The 18459-nt window shown below is 43.3% G+C and overlaps 2 protein-coding genes across 9 annotated transcripts in view; both read right to left on the minus strand.

Moving 5' to 3' along the window:
• Positions 1 to 416: 416 nt before the first annotated feature.
• grem2a (gremlin 2, DAN family BMP antagonist a) lies at positions 417 to 7606 on the minus strand. The gene is made up of 2 exons (XM_034608833.1): positions 6421 to 7606; positions 417 to 1351 (listed from the first exon to the last, which is right to left on the minus strand). Exon 2 carries the CDS (start codon positions 1348 to 1350, stop codon positions 772 to 774), a length of 579 nt encoding a protein of 192 aa, XP_034464724.1. The 5' UTR covers position 1351; positions 6421 to 7606; the 3' UTR covers positions 417 to 771.
• Positions 7607 to 7742: 136 nt separating this feature from the next.
• rgs7a (regulator of G protein signaling 7a) overlaps positions 7743 to 18459 on the minus strand; it is a 51299-nt gene continuing 40582 nt past the window's right edge. For 6 of the 8 annotated variants that reach the window (XM_034608828.1, XM_034608827.1, XM_034608825.1 and 3 more), the window contains 14 exons: positions 16549 to 16655; positions 15175 to 15226; positions 14114 to 14178; positions 13662 to 13738; positions 13393 to 13474; positions 12381 to 12455; positions 12110 to 12208; positions 11531 to 11592; positions 10998 to 11108; positions 10784 to 10909; positions 9545 to 9731; positions 9269 to 9358; positions 8760 to 8796; positions 7747 to 8608 (listed from right to left, as the gene is read on the minus strand). In XM_034608828.1, the coding sequence (XP_034464719.1) occupies positions 8776 to 8796; positions 9269 to 9358; positions 9545 to 9731; positions 10784 to 10909; positions 10998 to 11108; positions 11531 to 11592; positions 12110 to 12208; positions 12381 to 12455; positions 13393 to 13474; positions 13662 to 13738; positions 14114 to 14178; positions 15175 to 15226; positions 16549 to 16655 (1154 nt within the window). In that variant the 3' untranslated portion in view covers positions 7747 to 8608; positions 8760 to 8775. Of the gene's footprint in view, positions 8609 to 8759; positions 8797 to 9268; positions 9359 to 9544; positions 9732 to 10783; positions 10910 to 10997; positions 11109 to 11530; positions 11593 to 12109; positions 12209 to 12380; positions 12456 to 13392; positions 13475 to 13661; positions 13739 to 14113; positions 14179 to 15174; positions 15227 to 16548; positions 16656 to 18459 lie in introns of all 8 variants that reach the window. The other 2 variants (XM_034608823.1, XM_034608821.1) reach the window with 2 other exon arrangements.

Raw genomic sequence — 18459 nt, forward strand, 5'->3', positions numbered from 1 at the left:
CGGGCTCGTGTCCAAGCACGTAGATCCCACCGGTCGATGCTGTGTTGCTTCATGTTTCTTGACTTCCTGTCCTTCACATAAACGTGTGTATCATCTGCGACATCATGTGAGTGAAGGAAAAGATACAGAAGAGCAGATACAATTCTTCTAAAACAGTCAATTTAAAAAATATAGTTGTCAAACTGTAATTACTGCAGATGTCATCTTACAAAAACATTTTAAAGGGGTCACGGGGTACAGTTTATTTTTTTTTAGGCAATTGATTATCAGCATGGTCTCTGACGGTGCACATGATGTGTCACAGAGCTCAAGAGTCACATTCTTATCTTCTTTATCACAAAAGAGCAGATCTACAAGTAGCAGGTAGATGTGAACGACGTCTGTGTGTCTCCACCGGACTAACCCTAACCCTTCAAACACAACTTTATCACAAAGGATTCTAGTAACAAACAGTCAAATAGCAGGTAGATATGAGTTTTGTCAAATAACAGGAGGAACATTGCTTCATCATCAGTGTCTCTTACGCAGCCACTTGGATCAGTCTCAACAGCATCAGCTCACCAACATCTCTGATTAAATCAATGTTGGCCTTTGTGTATTAATATCAGTTCCATGTTTTATGTCATTTTATTGTGTGACAGGCCATTATTTGTCAAACAGGATGCAGAATAGTTCAACTTGAAGCCAGTCTTTGTTTGGCAAAGTTTGGGAATATCTGCCTTTTGACAATATTCAGATGTCCCTTCGGTTTTCAGAGACCTTTGAAGTCCTTCACAGTTTCCCATGGCTGCTCACTTCCACAGACATGCAGCGACACTGTTTGACCCGCTGCACCTTGCGGTGTCTGAACGGCGGCTGCAGGTCCGGACAGTCCAGCTGCACCGTGAGCTGCGTGATGCGGTGCGGCCTGCAGAAGGAGCAGGACTGGAACGGCTCCTGGGCCTTGTTGTGGTTTTTCCTTCCAGACCCTGAGGCCTGGCCGCGGCTCTGGCCCTGACCGGAGGTCGGGCCCATGTGACGGGGGATATAGAAGGAGTTGCACTGGCCGTAGCAAAAACGGTTGACCACCGTGCGACTGCGGCAGCCCTCCTCGCTGACTGTCTGGCGGAGGGGTTGGGTCTTGCACCAGTCTCTGCGGAGGTAGCGGCGCTCTGTCACCACCAGGGCCTCTCTGCTGGAGGATAGCACCTCTGGTTTCTGCTGCAGTAGCCGGTGGTTCCTTTCTGAGGACAGGTTCCCTTTGGTCTTGTGCGGGGACGGGATGGATCCCTGGGGCCGGAGCTTTTTGGTCTCCGCGGTGATGCAGAGCACGCCAGCCAGTATGACTGGGATAGTTATTCTCCACAGCATTCTGCAAAAAGAAGGAGACACACTGCGATGTATTACATGTCTCAACAGAGTCAAACACGTGTTGTCACATTAGTTGAATCACGACAGCCGCTGACATGTTATTAGCGATCGTGTTTGCAGTTGTGTGAACGTGCGTTCACGTCGAACCACCTCTGGAGTGGAGCCTTCCAGGCTTCATTGAGGAAATGAATCCATCACCAGGGCCCCCATTTGTCAGCATCTCTGTGTCATTACTTCTATTTGCTTTCCTCTCGGCTACGCAACTCTTCCAAAAATAAACAGATCCCTGCCATCAAAGGATACACTTAAACACCCATAACGAGAAGGGGAAGTTGATTTTATTGGTCCCGTCGCCGGGTAAAATAATTAGGGCTTTGCTTACTTTAGTCATGAACTATGCCGCAGATATGTAAACAGGCATTAGAGAGGCCCATCTGTATGTTATTAGGGGAAGAGATGGGGAACTCTACAGTACCCTTTGGGAGTCACCGCTTCTTCTCTTTGGTGATATAGTGTGGAGCCAACTGAACTGAGAATGACCTGTGTCCATAATCGCCATGGTATCTTCTGTATCATGTTAGAGAGACGTATGAAAGTTAGATCCAGGGAAATTATTCCTCTGCCATTCAGGACGGAGTAACCGCCCCGCGTGCACACGCTGTCAGTATCTGTGCCAGCACATTTTTGACCATCACTCAAGCATCTTTCCAGCAGATGTTGCTCCCGACAAGCGTTGCATGACATCAAGTCAGAAATTCTGACGGAGAACCAAACTGCCTCAAGGCCACTGGCTGCTCATATTCAGAGACTCTCCTTTGCTGTGCAAATGTAGCATGTTCCCTTTCTTCTCTGTCTTTCTTTCCAGGACCTAAAACTCACGCTGACATGGAACAAATAACTTTTTCATAATCCTACTTAGTTTTTTTGGCCTCCTTTTCTCTGCCCTTGACCTCAAGGTCATGGCAGGTTTGCCCCGAGCTGCATGAGCACTTAAACCCGTAGATGACTGTCCCAGCAGCACTTAGAGTGAGCTACACAGCAGCTGTGTGTCCATCGAGCTGAGATGCTGCATGGATTCTAACCAGCCTTTTTCTCAAGGATATCAGGAGACATATTGGAGTTAGATAGACACAGAACATGTACTTTCCCTTTTAACCCTTCCTTATGTTCTTTGTTTTCTTCATTGAGAGATCAAACCTGTGTAGGAAGGAAGTATTTTGGATTGTGTGAGTTATCTGCCAAGAAATCAGATGTAGGTGTTCTGCACTTACAGTCAAGTCTCTCGTTGATGGATCTGTGAGCACACGCACACACGAGCCAGTGCACACGCCCACACCCATCATAAGGTTAGAATAACTAAACCAAAGACTCCCACTGGGTCCTTCCACCACCTACAGCATCAGGGAGTCATGACCCCACTCCATCTTCCAGTGATCTACCTTCCATGTGCTACACAGTCTCATTTGTCTTTCACTTGCACTGTCCTGCTGACTGTGTGTTTAAAAGCATAAACCCCCGGTCAGAGGAACAGGCGAAGCTCCTGTGTGCAGAGTCTCGTTCTCTGTTTTCCACCATCCATCGCCTAAAGAGGCGCCCCGTTACCTCGAAGAGCTACGGTCTGCAAAGCCTCAGGGACTGTGGGAGGGATGACCCGAGCGACTGTGTACACATGGCATGACGGATGGCCCATACAGTCAGCAGCCGCGCTCCCTCTCCACTCCCAAACTCGGGCCTAAGTATGATAGTGCCGGCCCTGCCAAGCTATCCTCATCAATCTCTGCAGCAAGACAAATTGTGGTTTTGGGGCAGGGATTCGGGGGCTTCGGGGGGGAGTGCTGAGGTGGAGGGGCGGGTGGTTAGTGGTTGAGGTTAGAAGATAGAAGGAAAAGGGGGTGAAGATGGTGGGGTTTGGGACAAATGACCTACTGGGAAACAAAACCAGGCCTGGTTGGGCTTCATGCACAGTTTCTGCCGTCCCTCCGCTCCTGCATATCTTTCCACAAGCTGTTTGTCTCCTTATTTCCATCTGTCTCGCTCTGTCACTCTATCGTTCTGTCTCTCCTCGACGCACAGCACTAATCATCGCAGAGTCCCGGAGACGGAAGGAGACTGTGGTTTCGTGTGTTAATGCTGAGACAGGACTAAAAACCTAAAACCGGACCTTTCTGTCTGCTAAATACTAATATTGTCCACAAACACAGCTTTATGTTTGACCAGAACCACAAATACTTGGGGCTACGCTTCACTGAACTGTGGCAGAACCTTGGTTCCAAAATTCAGACCTCTAATGAAATTACAAATACCAGAGAGACTGCTGAGCTAGACACAAGGCTTTTTGAAAACAGCCATTATCATCAGTGGGAACTTGTTCTGTTTAGTTTTTTCAGAATGGCATTATAATACCCTGGTAATGTTTTCTGTCTGTGTAGTAATGGGTCTTTTTTTTTTTATATCCGCCCCCCTGCTGCTAAATATTTGAATATTTCAAAATCCGCTTGTTGAATAATTGAAGAAAGAGACGAGAACCCTGTCAAGTTTTTTCAAATTTGTACACACAGATGTACTTGGGCTAAAACCATGTGAAACATCCTCCCAGCTTGTCTTCAAAGGCAGGTTAAAACAAACAAAACCTGATGCCTCAATTATTGGTGCGTCAGAAAGTCTCATACACAGACTGGTAAATGCAGTTAATTACAGTAGAACTGCATTTAATTCACCGTGCAGCTCAAACCTCAATCACACACGAGTATCTGCGCGCACGCACGCACACACACACACACACACACACACACACACACACACACACGTACGTGACCTTGCATACACACACACACACACACACACACACACACACACAAACACACACAAACACACACACACAGGATACAGAGGGAAAGAGAGGTAAATGAAATGTTTTCACTTGGAGCCAATTACACAAAGAGGAACCATGTCATTATCTGCATTTGCGGATTGTATTTTCCCATACGCTCGGCTGTTGGCTCATTAACAGTTGGGGAGTTGGTGGGGGCTCCTTTCGGGGGCTTTTCTGCGCAAATGTGTTTAATGCCAACATGGCCAGGAGGCTGCTCTGGGCCGTTCGGGCAGCCATTTGTCACCACAATCCATCTTGATAATGACTAGCAGCCCAGATATAATGCTTTCCAAGCTGAGCACTGGCAAGAGTGTGAGGCGACTCCTCCGCCTCGGTAACACGAAGTGCTTTGGTGGAGGATGAGGTGCAATTAGAGATGCTGTGATAGTGCAGGGTTTCTCCTTCCGCATCAGGATGACACTACTTAGCTGCGGTGATTAACACGATCTTCCACTTGCACTTAAAGTGGAGTTTATTTATTCCTGTTAATATAATTTTTTTTCCCATCACATTTCCCCCCTAAGTATCTTTAAAGTTGCTAAAATGGCCTCATTTCACACTGTCGTACACTGTCACATTTACAGTCTGTATCGGCTTCTTCCAGATCTCTACTGAAGCTATATTTTTTTTTTACGAGTGAAATAGCCCGAGACCGAGACGGTGCATTTTATGGCTTTGCCATCAATCAAACAGAAAATATTTCACATGTCCCGAGCATCATTTTAAATCTATTCAAGTGTCTTTGGAAACTTTCGGGATCTCCACTAGAGCCTAAAATAAAGTTCTGCGGGTTTGAACAATGTTTGGCCCGCGCAGCGTGAGTTTGCAATGCCTGGCGCTCTGACAGGCCACAGCATGTTAAACAGTTTAAATGCATTTCTTTAAAGCCATATTTTGCACACAAGCAAAAAGGAAGAAAAAAACCCCAGAATGCTCTATTGGTTGAAAATGTCGCCACAGCTGGATGAAGTGCAGCGTTTCTCCGCCACTTTAATCCACTTTCCTGCAGGATTTTCTCGCTGCTCGCTCATGTGTGAACTACAGGTCTTAGGAATGCTGTTAGGGTTTCTATCAAATACCTGTTTTACTATCTTTAGAGGCTTAGAATGAAGTGTTTTCTGTTGCTAAAGAAACTGTAATGTGTCCGCGCGCTAAATCCTCTTTGACATCAGAGCGGACTGTGCAAGGTGGTGCAGTCGCCGGAGCTGTAAGAGGGATCAGAGGGAAAACGCTCCACCATTCACCGCACGCACACTCACTCACTCACATACATACACACACTTAGATACACATCAGTATACACATGACTACACACAAATACACCAATGATACAAAAGTGAACACCCAACCATGGATATATTCCTGTACACATGAACAGAGAGAAAAATATTATTTTGTAAACATAAATACAGGTTATATATATATATATATGTATATATTTTAAAAAATTGTCATTATCTCTCCTTTTTTATGTTTTTTATATTCAATGGAAAAACTAAACTGACGCTTAATCTCACTGAGACACGGTACAACATACTGTCATCACTCACTAATTCTCTTACTCACAACACTAATTCCCTGAAACCTCCAACCACTAATTATAGTCATTTAGGAGACACTTTTATCCCGCACACCTTACAGTACCTTGAAGGCACCACATTTATTTTTGCCATGGGTGGCCCCCAGTGGGAATCAAACCATCGTTGTTGGCAGATATAACTAAATAGCTGCACGACTGCTGCTGTTCAAATTACATGGTTCTGCTTAGTCACCCAGAGACTCACTGAGTCACTCGGTCTCACACTCACGTGGGAGCGCCGGGATCACTCAGCTGCACTTTTCTCACTAACTCGAAACAGCACATGATGCTTTCACAGATACAGTCACAGTTTTATCACCTGCACTGCACAGAATGTACATCGTGAGATTATCTTTTATATTATATGTTGAAATCATGTTATTAGGAATTAGAATTCAAGCAATAAAATGGCTAAATTGGAATATTTCCATATGTAAACTCTTACGTGAAGAATTACCTTGAAGGAAACATGAATTTGGAAGTAGTGCATGCTATTAATTATAATACTCTACATTTTAAAACATCGATAGAAGGTTTTTCTGACGTGTAAAACTTTTGAAAGAGCGTTTTGACAAAGAGTTGTAAAAAAAATATAGAGGATAAACTGTGGTTCATGTACCTCTCACCACAGTGTGCAGTAATGTGTCAAGGATGGAGTCAAGGATGGTCGTCCACCTTCACTGGTCCTCGCGCCCGCTTCCAAGTTTGGGTTTCCATGGCAACATAATCTGTAGTATCCTCAGGCTCGGCTCGTCCTTGCTTCTCTGCTGCTTTTTTCTTCTTCTCCCTTCTTCCACCTCCTAAAGATTTAAAGTCTTGGACACACGATCAGTTTTCCATCTCCCTGGAAAATGAGTATCTCTCTCTCTCTCACTTCCTGTCTCTGTCTAACTCCCTGGTTTGGGTCATGTCTTCGGGTTTAAGAGAGAAGCTCCAGGTTGAAGTCACAGTAAGCCTGTATCTTAGCGCTGCGCAGACTGCCTCTAGTCTGTCTTTGGAGAGTGTTTGACTCACTGTAAACCCTGCCTTAGTTTGAATCCCCACCACCTCCTCTTCCCTCCTCAAGACTGGGAGGGTTTTTCCTATTGGCCCTGGTCATTGTGTGAATCAAACCAAGCCTCACGTCTTTTCGTTTAAGTCTGTCTCCCCCTGTGTGTGTCTCTCTCTGCCTATTGATAGTTTCATGTCTTTTATGGTAATTCCCACCCGTCCACAACAAATTCAAAACTGACAGCTTTTCCTTTATGTGTTTTTTTGTTTTTTGTTTTTGCTGTTTGACACTTGTGTTTGTGGTTTTTTTTTTTTTAGGAAGCTTGAGACATTTTGCCACTAAGTAAAGAAACAATGATCTCCTCATAAAAACAACCCTACAGTAAATCCCCCTCCCTCGTTGACACTGTAACCACATCACATCACAGCCCCATACTCCCCCAATCCATAAATCACTGTACGCCAGACACAGCAAACAACATGCTTTGAAAAAAGGGGCCGTAATGCAAACGGAGACAAAGATGTTTGTCTGTGTTGTGGCCCCCTTTCTGTGCACTGACCACTGGGCACAGACACTGTCACTTGTGCCATCAAAGAGCTGAAACGTCAACAGACCCTGCGGAACCTCAGCCTCTGCGAAAAACGCTCTGAACAATGCGCCCTTCATCAGAGCGGAGGAGGATGATGATGATGATGGGTTTTGCACGACAAAACTTCATTTGTCTGAAAAGGAGTGTGGTGCATTCTGCTGAACTGCACTGATGAGGAGCTGCTTGTTTAAAAGGAGGCACGTCCCTGCTGTAGGAAATAATGTATCACCCTCTGCTGGTGGAACACAACAGTGCATTGTTCGGTGTGTGCGTGTGTTATTGTGTTGTGTTAAAACCCTGCAGAATGAGACAAGACATTTTGTGTTCACACAGAGAGTGAAAAAACAACATCCATGCATAGTAACAGATAGAGGGCCAACTTTAATAATACAAGTAATTAAAAGTGTCTTTAAATATGGTATAAAAATAAATGCAGGAGAGAATAACAAAGAATTATGTTCTACATAAGACAGGAGACAGCATTTTATGTTTGATTTTGAATGTGACTTTACAAGTGCAATGGAAACCATATGTGCTAGTTATTGTAGTGCAATAAAATAATGCAAAGTAAAATAAATGCACAATAAATAATCATAATAATCATAATCATAATAATAATATATGTATATATTTATATATATATATATAGTATATTCATTCTGCACAACACTTCCCATAGCGTGACAAAGTATCTGTGACCTCAGATCATGTAAAGCAATGACATTGGTTAGATTTTTCAGTTGAAGCTGTCATTTTATTTTTTTTACCTTGTGTTTATCTTTATTTTTTTTTCTCTCTGACATCATTTGTTTTAGCTGGAAGTGAGAGAGGGGGCTCAAATCCAGCACTTACGATGGAAAGAACAGGAATACTGGATTTTTATTCTTTTTTCTCAATGACAATTTTTTTTTTCATCTCGCCAGTCTGTCAGTGTCCTCACAAGTCCAGTAGTACCTCCTCTGTGGGAATACTGGAAATATAGCAGTTACTGTAAGAGGAGAGAAGGAGGAGCTTCCTCTCCGTGGACATGCAACATCCTGTGGACGACAGACGGACAGACGGCCCGACTCGTCGCCCAGCTGAGCCGAGAGCAGATGGACAGACAATGATGAAGAAGAAGAGATGGGATGGTCCCCCTCCCCATGTCCCAGAGAGAAGGATGGCATTGATTTTAGCATGATGGCACACGACTGGTCAGCCTCTTGGACGCTAGTGGTTTCCCCTGCGCTGGTGGAAGAGAAAGGAAAGGGGAACAGATGGAAATGAGAGAGAATGAATGAATTTATTTTGTGGCTGCAGCATTTATTTGTGGTTTTATTAAATTTACAGCAACCGAAATGCAAATGTTTAATATGAATGACTTTGTGTGGGACGTTACCTGGAAGCGAGAGCCTTCAGAACAAGTTCTTACTTTTCTGTGAAGATAAAAAGGGAAATGAAAAGACTTTGACTGACATCGTTATAAAACCATTAAAAAAGAGCAAAAATACACTTTGGGAAATAGTGAAGATTTTCTTCCAGTGCATTGTATTCACAAACAAAATGCTGTTGATGCTGATGTAGATTTGTCTGTTTCTACCTCTTTTTAAATCTCCAGCTATAGCAATAAAATCGTCTTTTCCAGAATCACAGGCTGAGAAAGTGTAAGAGGTGTAGCAGGCACATTAATCCACCTGTGCTGAATGATTCTTCATGTTATGGCAGCTTCACAGCGGCTCCTTCGAGCTCGACAGGAGGCCTGATCAGCTCCTCCATCATCCTCACCTCCAGCAGACTCTATTAATGTCCTGTAGTCCCTGTCCCTGTCCCTGACTGTCATCTCCATGCACCCGTCTACGTTTCATCTTATTTATCTTGTGTTCCTATCAGTATTCTTGTTTTTTTTACCTTCTTCTTGGCCTGTAATAACTCCTGGTAGGCACTGGAACGAATGAAACGACTGTAAGAATCACTCTTCATCAACTTGTAGATATGTTCCTGTGTGGAAACAAATAAAGCGAACATGATATATTGAAGCGTCAGATGCAAGAAACAGAACAGTGCTGGATAGAAATCGTGAAACGCAATATTCCGTGCAAGGATTCATAAGTAGCGAGCGGTGAAAATGTTCAAAATTGTACATATTGTATTTGAACTCCTATTATCTTTTTGCCTGACACTCACCTGTGCGTCCTCGAAGGCGTAGCGACCGGGATCTTTGACATTCTGGGTGGTTTTGGCGTAGCTCTTGGAGTCCACGTTGATGGCACTGGGCGCTCCGGGGGCCAGAAACTCCTGCCAGATCTCCTGGACCCGGGTTGGAACCTCTCTGATGGGACGTTTCTTTAGCTCCTGGACCGCTAGCCAGAACCTGCAGATCACAGTCAGTCAAAGATAGTTGCATCTTAACACGGCAGCGCTGGTCAAGGAAAGTTTGAGATCCACCCTGGTTCTATTTCAGAATGTTGTCAGCTGATTTATGATAGGTTTAGTAATTAATTCATTATTTTCTTAATGTCAGAAGTCAAAATAATAACTTTTTTGTGGATCAACCTTGATGTGAGCTCAGTTCTGGATAAACCCACAGATTTTTATTTCTACATCAATCAATAAACTTTATAAAAACAGCGGCTTGGCAAGAGACCTAATGGCTAATATGTAAAAATGATGGCTCACAAGCAGAGGAGGTGCTGGAGCTGAGACTCTTATTGCTGCAATATTAGTCATTAAAATACTTCAGAGGGAATTTACAAACAACAATCAATCATCAGTGACTAATATTTAGAGCCCTGCCTCGCAATTTTACACATAACACATACAATTTTGTTTGTTTGTCTGCACCTTTAATTCACTGCAGCGTTCCTGCTATACCATGAATAACATGATATTCCTGCCAACCTGTCTCATTCCAGCCACAGCTACAGTCGTGCATATGTTTGTTTTTTTTAAAAGCTGCATCCTCCAGCTCTCCCTGCTTTGATTAAATTCTACTAAACTCTATTACTGTAGGTTTCTTCATTATACAAGATGCAACGACCCTGGTAACATACAACACGACAGTGACAGTTGTCAGCCTCCACGCTGTTGGAATGAGAATGTAGCCGTAATTATGTGAGCTGTAAAAACCCATTTAAGTGAGATATTACTGGCCAAGCAACTCATGTTTATTTATTCCACTCGAACCATATGGGCGAGTACACAGGGAGACCTGCAACATTTCATATGGTGTGTGTCTGTGTGTGTGTGTGTGTGTGTGGTGTCGATAGGTTAAAGATCTAGAGAATGAATTCTTATTCATTATTTTAGTGTTTGTGTGTGTTAGTGAGTGTGTATATACTCCTTTATATATATAAAATAATCTCTCTCTCTCTCTCTCTCTCTCTCTCTATACGTGTGTGTGTGTGTGTGTGTGTGTGTGTGTACCTGAGATTCTCTGAGCTGAATTCAGACTCCAGGAACTTGAGGAACTGCTCCCTCCCCACAGGATCTTTGAGGACCTCATCGATGCCAAAAGCCCACCTCTTCACCCTCTGCTGGCCTGGCTCCTTACTGGAGAAACACGTGAACTGTTAAAACACATATCAACTAACAACTCTGTGTCTGTCTGAATGCATTTACACATGTGTAGTGCACCCACCTGGCTTCCAGCTCCCAGAGCGTGGCGTCATCTGAGATCCAGGGGTTGGACGGATCTGAAGGCGTGAGGAACGGGTCGTATTCGACGTACTGCTCTGTGTAGGCCAGTAAACTGTGAAACAACAGAGAGCGTGTTAATGAAGTCACATCTCTTCCACTGTCTTCACATCTGTTTAAATGATGCTCCGTACCTCTCTGTGAGTGATTGAATTATTTGTGAGCGTTAAACGGCAAAACGATAAATGAAATCCTCTTGAGAACAAAACTGGAATGAAAGGTCGAGTCTGACGAGACACTGACCTCAGGGCACGAGGACAGAGAGCTCACTGCTGAATGCACCTTTCTATCAGTAAACACAGACACATTTGTGCGTGCCGTCCATGCAGCGTCTTGCTTTGTCCGCACTATTAACGCCCACACAATCGCACCTCAAGGTCACCAGGGCTCTTAATCCCATGCCACGTTAGGCCGTTTAACAGCTCGATAAACAGATCGATGGCCAAACTGAATAAAGACACAGAGAACATCACTCACCTCTCCGCCACTTTGGACATTTTCAGTCGATGCCGGTCTAATTGCAATTGCCAAAAGGTGATCTGAAACCAAAGCAGGGAGCAATTAGCAGGCATCCGTCTCTATGAATACACAAAGACATTTTGGTTATATTTAAAAACCGACTTCAAGGTATTTCTGTTATTTAACTTGACTCGACTACATTCTGTGCTTCGTCTGCTTAGTTGTGTCAAGATCAGAATTCAATTAAAGTAGTGAGATAAAACACATAGTGGATAAATCTGCCAAGGCTCAACAGATCCCTTAAATCAGATGCAGCTGCACTAAATTGCACTAACTCAAAGAAATCAGTTCTCTGAATATGCCTGACTTTTTTTTCCCCCATTAAAAATCCAATAATTATTCTCTGGTAAATTGTGAGAATGTTGAAAAACGCTGTATCTTGAAATGTTTAAAGTAAAACACAATTCCTGGATCCACGTCCTGACCCACAACGCAGACTTCCTGTTCAGTAGTAAACCAGCCAACAAACTGACAGGGGTGGAGGTAAACTGTTAAAGATCCTGTCTGTAATAGTGAGGCACCCCCTGCTGGTCTAACCTGTTCCTGCAGTTCCTCTTCTGTGGGCTGCTTGGCCTCTGGGGCGGGGGTGTGGGTCGGGCTGTGGGTGCGGATGTCGTTCTGCAGCCCGTACACAGACTGAGACAACAAGGAAAAACCATGAAAAGAAGAGACAACAATGACTTATACTGGACTTACAGCAGTGGACGAGCAGAGCATGAAACAATAAGCCCGTCAGTCCAAGTGAGAGATTCAGTGTTATCAGCCCTGACTTTAACAGAGAGGTGGGATGTGAGAAGAAGTGCTGTACCTTTCTGGTTTTGTGGGGGTTTTTCATTCTGGACGACTTCTTTATGTCGACTTCTGTTGTGTTCACACATCCAGGCTGTGAGAGGAGAAAACCAGCATCGATTTAAATCAGATTAAATCGTGTTTTTTTTACGACTTAAGCATTTATGTAGGCTGGCGCCTCAGTCAGACGTGGAAAGGTGCGTTTTGTTGCCATTAGATGAGTTTTGTTAAATTAAATCCAACGTGCTTATGGCTGGGGCGTGAAGTGATGCCGAGGAGTCAGCGCGAAACAATGTGTCAGACGCCGGTTAATTAAACAAATCTAGCAAAACAAGTAAACCAGAGGGAAATCAGAGTCTTAGTGTGCAAATTCTGGCTGATTGAACAAGCGGTCTAATCTAGGTCTCTTCCACAAGAACAGAGCTAAGTAGCTTGACGGCATCACTGTGAAATTTGAATTAATATTGATTGTGTTGCTCCAAGGACGCATAAATTGAACGTGTTATTTTCCAATTAAGCATGGAGCAGTGGCTTTCAGAGAAATACAGCAGAGGAGACCCTGAGACCTCGGGGGGGGGGGGGCTAAAAATGCTAATGCTCCGAAAGTGTGTGTGAACAAGGTGAAGAGCAGCGGTAAAGCTGATGTGTTGTGACAGTTACTGATGTGACGCTGCGTGCGAATGGCAGAGAAGCACACAGCCGAGGGTTTACAGAGTTCGTCTCTTCGCACTATTAAAAGTCAGAGGAATCATAAAAAACATTTCATAATCTATGAAGTGCTTTTTCAAAACACCATCTCCTCGTCACACCGCTTGACGAATCCCTGCTGCAGGTGAAATGTGGGGAAGCCGATAAAAAAACAACCCGCAGAGCGTAGACGATTCCCCCGTGAAGCATTGTGAAATTATTATTTTCAACATTTTTTTTACTTTGCTGGAGGAAAAAAAAATCAACACAACGCTCATAATGTCAGCAGTGATATCAGCAGGGCCAAAGGTGATCGCCACAGCAACATCAGTAATTTCACTCACCACTGGTCTGTGCACATCCCAGAACGCTCTTTCCTGACTGTCGAGGATTTTCCTCTCAATTTTGTCTCTTTTCTTGTCCACTCTGAAAAAAAAACAAGGACGAGGAGTTCAGAGCAGCTTCAACACGTTATCTAACTTATTCCAGCACTTGTACAATCTGTAGACTCCCCATGCAGGATTAGTCTGTGAAGGTGTGTGCAGGAAATTACAGGAATGCTGTAAGGTTAATCATGACATGATGATTATCGTTAAGTGTGTATGAGTCTTACTTTGCTTGTGCTTCTGCTTGCATAAAAATGAACTCCCATTTCCGGGCGAAAGCTCTCTGTAGCCTTGCTAAGCTCTCCTGCAAGTAAAGCAAGAGAACCAAACAGGAAAAGAAAGGTTTTTTTGGGGGGGTTGTCGTTTTGAGGGATCTGATCCGATGATTACATTTACTGCACATGCTGCGAGCGGGGCACAGCTGGATTCCATCTTTAATGATCCCTGCTCGCATACAAAACAGAGAAAAACCCTGAGTGCAACTGATTCGTTTGATGGCATCGGTTAAAGGAAAGTAACAAATGGTGCAGTGACACGCAGGGGAAAAAACACAAACGTTTCCCGGTGTCTGTGTGCGAGCAGGAGATGGCGAATAAATCTTGAGAGAGGTGACAACACAGGAGCAGAGCAGATATGTGAGGAGGGGGAGGGCTGACACCACGAGACCTCTTTCACTTACCGCTTCATAGTCTGCAAGCTCCAGACGTGCTTTATTTTGCATTGTTCTTTTGCAGAGGTATACAGCTGAGAGAGAGAAAGAGAGAGAGGGGGGGGGGGTCAGGGAGGTTGGTAATAGAGACAGAGCGGGACCTCGGCTCGGTTATAACAGCCTTAAGTGGCCCAACCGCGTTTACTCATCTAATCCTCTCAACTGCACATTTACACTGGCCTGCAAATCACAAAGGTCATTCTCTGTGGATTGTGTCTGAGCGTCTGTTACAGCTTGCGTGTGTTTGTGTGTGTGTGTGTGTGTGTGTGTGTGTGAGCGTCTGTTACCGTGTGCGTCTGTGTGTGTGTGTGTGTGTGACTTTTGATGTCTTCCTGCACTATCATCATCCCTCCTTCCCTTTGTTAACTGACCATTACGTGGAGGCTTTCATTACGCCATTAGACTGTTTTCATTAAGGTGCATCGTTCACATGAATCACGCGCCACATGCGAGACTCTCTAACTTCCCAGAACACCCACAAGCCGAGTCCCACAATGAGCAGAGGCCCCTTTAGTCTTGAGTCCCACAATTCAAACAACAAATGAAAGACCTGCAGGGCGGCGGCAGGCTATTCAACCTGCACCATTTTCGGAACAATGAAATATGAAATGCCAATATCTCTCACTGCGTTACACTGCAAACAATGAGGAGCTTGTCTTTCTTTGTCACCGTGAAAACGTTCAGTGCAACACAATAGCTGCACACATCCAAACACATTCCTGGTCACCCTCGCTGTAATCAGCCTGCGTCAGCCAGCGTCGGACTGAGGACGGAATACATGGAGATAAATACATTTAAATAGTGAAATATAAATAAAGCAGAAAGCACACAGAGTAAATACATGCCCGCTGCTCTATAATTGATTGTGCTGTAACTGAAGCATTTGAGTAGAACTAAATGTGATTTTACGCTTCTCCCAACCCATCCACGTTCAGCAGCTTCATCGTTTGAACCTTTGCTGACGTCAGCACTGATAATACATCTTCAGCACCCAGTAAGAACTCAGACTGTAAACGGAGCCGCTCTCTCACCATAGTCTGTGTTTTCTGGTTCCCAGCAGTTTGATGGCCAAAAGTATGGAGTCTGAGAGGGAAAAAAAAGAGCAGGTCATTAAAGAAACTCAAAACTCAAAAAGAAAGCTCGCTTTTGACAGCGTGCAGCTAACCGCATGGTGTTTGGATTCAAAGCGTGCACTGTCATGCGAGGTGGGCATGCAGGCACAGTGCCGCATCTGTCACAATAAAAGATTTTGTTGTATAATGGGGTCGGCATAATGTCTAAAGCACATAAGCTCCTTTGGGCGAGCGGAGAGAGCAGACAGCAGCGGGAATCTTGACCACCATTGTACGCACTGGTTTCCGATGAGAGCTGATTACATGTAAAGAGCAGAATGAAGCCCGAGACGTACACAAACACACAGACATTGATTTACTTCGCTCAGTCCTGTGCAGCACACTTCAGGGAGCTCACTGGATGTAAAATCACTAAAAGTGTCAGTCAACCCATTGACAGTCAGAGCAGTGGGTTTTTTCTTCCTTCTTTCATGAACCTGTAAATATTATGGAATGCAACAGCTCCTAATTAGTCTTATAACTCCAGGAAATCACACAGGGACATTTTCGAAGATCTCTATTTATTCCTCCTGCCTGTTGCTCCATTTATAGATACAAAAAACATCTCATGACTGCAGGTATTAGAGTTGGAAATGCATTATATTATATTTGATTTCCAATTTTTTCTTTATATAGACTAAATGTATTTGTGTGTCTATAAAAAATACACAAAACAAATCATTTAATATCCCTGTAGACATCTCGTGCAACCCTGTCAGCTTTTCACATGACTCTGGGGCTTAAAGATATTTTTACATAAGGGAATTTCTCCCATAGGTCACGTGAAGAGATGACATATGGTACAGAATATGTACAAATACAGATGGATATACACTGTATTTCACTGTATATAAACACACACACACACACACACATACACACAACACTCCCGTTTATATACATACATATAAATAAACATACATGCACATGCACAGATACATGCCTATGAAGAAATATCCAATAAAACAATTACATTAATCTAAACTAGTATTATTAATATAATTACTTTTTAGAGCACAATCCCATAATATCATTCTTAATCAGTTGGTAACAACATTATTAGACATAAAACATGTTTAATCAACATACCTCGAGTTTACAAGTAAAACTGAACATGTTTGTGTTTTGATTTATTTGGTCAATTGAATGTCATTGACCCCATCACTTACAATTAAGATCTTCTAATTGTTTTATTTTCTGGAGGTCTTTATTAAAATAGCATTACCCTGTACAACTCAGGGCTGATATATGGCTTGCAAATAAAAATCATTGTATTATTTATATCATTCTTACCTGAAACCTATAGAAAGTGCCATCGTCTTTGAGAGTGAGGACGTGGTCTGAGATGGGGAAGAAGTAACCATGTGCAGCCATCAGAGTTCCTAAGTGAAGAGCCTCCACTGGGAGAAAACACAGAACACAGAGATTTACAGACTCCTGTTTTTTCATATTTATATATTATTCACCAGCACGTGCTACTTTACTTTCATTCATTTAAAAGATTCACACACACAAATCCTGATGTCTTGACATTGTGTTCAGTGAAGTTCAGGAAGATGTTGTTCTTCCCAAACAGGAGAAAGTTTCCACGTCTTTCAACAATGGCGTCAACTGTCGAAATTATGTCATATGTTACATATGTGTGCTGAAGTATCATTTTTCATTTGAATACGTGTTAAAACTAGTTTTCTATATGTTTTTTATATTCTATAAACACCTACCAATACAACATATAACAAAAATCTGAGGCATAGACACAGTGCATGTGAACACACACGACTACAAGTAATTCAAAGGAAAATTAAAACAGGTTCAGGTTTAGTTCATGTTGTCATTACTCCTCATTTAAAAAGCTGAACAGTAAATCGGTTCTCATGCCTTTAAAGGGGTTGTACTGTTTTTTGCCAAAAACCCAATAAGCATGATTTCCACACTGTCAAACTTTAAGTACAAGGGTGATAAGACTGTTCTTTAATTGAAATTCAAAGAAATGCTCTGTTTATAAACACATTCACTTTAACCTGAGGTGTTAAAAGATAAATCAGCTCTCGAATCCTCGGATCCTTTTCTTTTCTACTTTGTTCAAATTGGATTACTTGACGATCAATACTCTCTCATCTCAGATCCTGGGCCAGCGTGCAGCCCTTTTTAGCTCCCAGCCACTAATTAAAAATGTTTCACCTTTTCACCCCCCAAGTATAAAATTCCTCCTTGACAAATGGCCGGACTGAGCCGTGTTTTAATAGACTCTGACACAGCTTTGACAGAGCGATGGGTGGGTCACGGCTCCTGAACCCAACAGGACAGCGGGGGGGCCTGGCTGATTATTCCGTCTTCAGCCGGAACTCATCAGTCAAACCACTCGCTGTGGTGTCGGAGTGAAAACCTGCTTCCCTCGGGCAGCTCCGCGGCACATGACCGTCCCTGATTTAAAACCATCAGATAATGAAAACATGTAATCAACTGCGTGTCTCGCCTGCTACCAATTACTCCCTGCTGCTCTCGACCTGTAGGGGTCTGTGATTCATGTTTGGTTTAACGTCCTCACAGTTCTTTGTTAAGTCCTGGTAAAGAATGAAGAATAGTAGGAGAGTTTGTTTATACGCTGTTCCGTGTACTCCTCTATTCCTGCCGTGTATTTGATTATTTATTGGAATGGTTTGTGCAAAGCCCAGGAGAGACTGGGAGTAAACTGGCCTAACACACTAATAAGCTCAGTTCAAATGCTTGACATGCTCAAAATAGGCGACGTTGTAAATGCTATAACTATGCATGCATAAAACATGCAACATCCCTGCTCTCTCACTCTCTCTCACACACACATACACAGAGTGGGTGTGTGTGTGCGTGCACAGTTGTGCTTATGTCTGTCTGTGTGTGTGTGTGTGTGCATGTGATAATGAATATAGGTTGGCTTTTCCTTCACTACTGTCACATCTTTGAGAGGTCAGGGTACTTATATGTGTGCATCTGTGTGCATATGTATGGCTGGGGTCCATAAATTAATAAATTATGAGTCATACGTTATTTAAGCCTGTTTATAAACACCCCCCCCCCCCCCCTCCTCCTCCATCCACTGTACTATTTCTAAAAGCAACAGCCTCTTTATGTTTATGTCATATTTATAAATACATATACATTTTCTCCATATATTATATTTATGCGCTTTGATGTATGTTACATTTACATCAGAATGAAGCTACT

This window comes from Hippoglossus hippoglossus, chromosome 15 (assembly GCF_009819705.1).
Source record: "Hippoglossus hippoglossus isolate fHipHip1 chromosome 15, fHipHip1.pri, whole genome shotgun sequence".
Lineage (NCBI taxonomy): Eukaryota > Metazoa > Chordata > Actinopteri > Pleuronectiformes > Pleuronectidae > Hippoglossus > Hippoglossus hippoglossus.

Bases quoted from the DNA above. Each gene is read 5' to 3' on its own strand.
- grem2a (XM_034608833.1), bottom strand. From the start codon at position 1,350: ATGCTGTGGAGAATAACTATCCCAGTCATACTGGCTGGCGTGCTCTGC.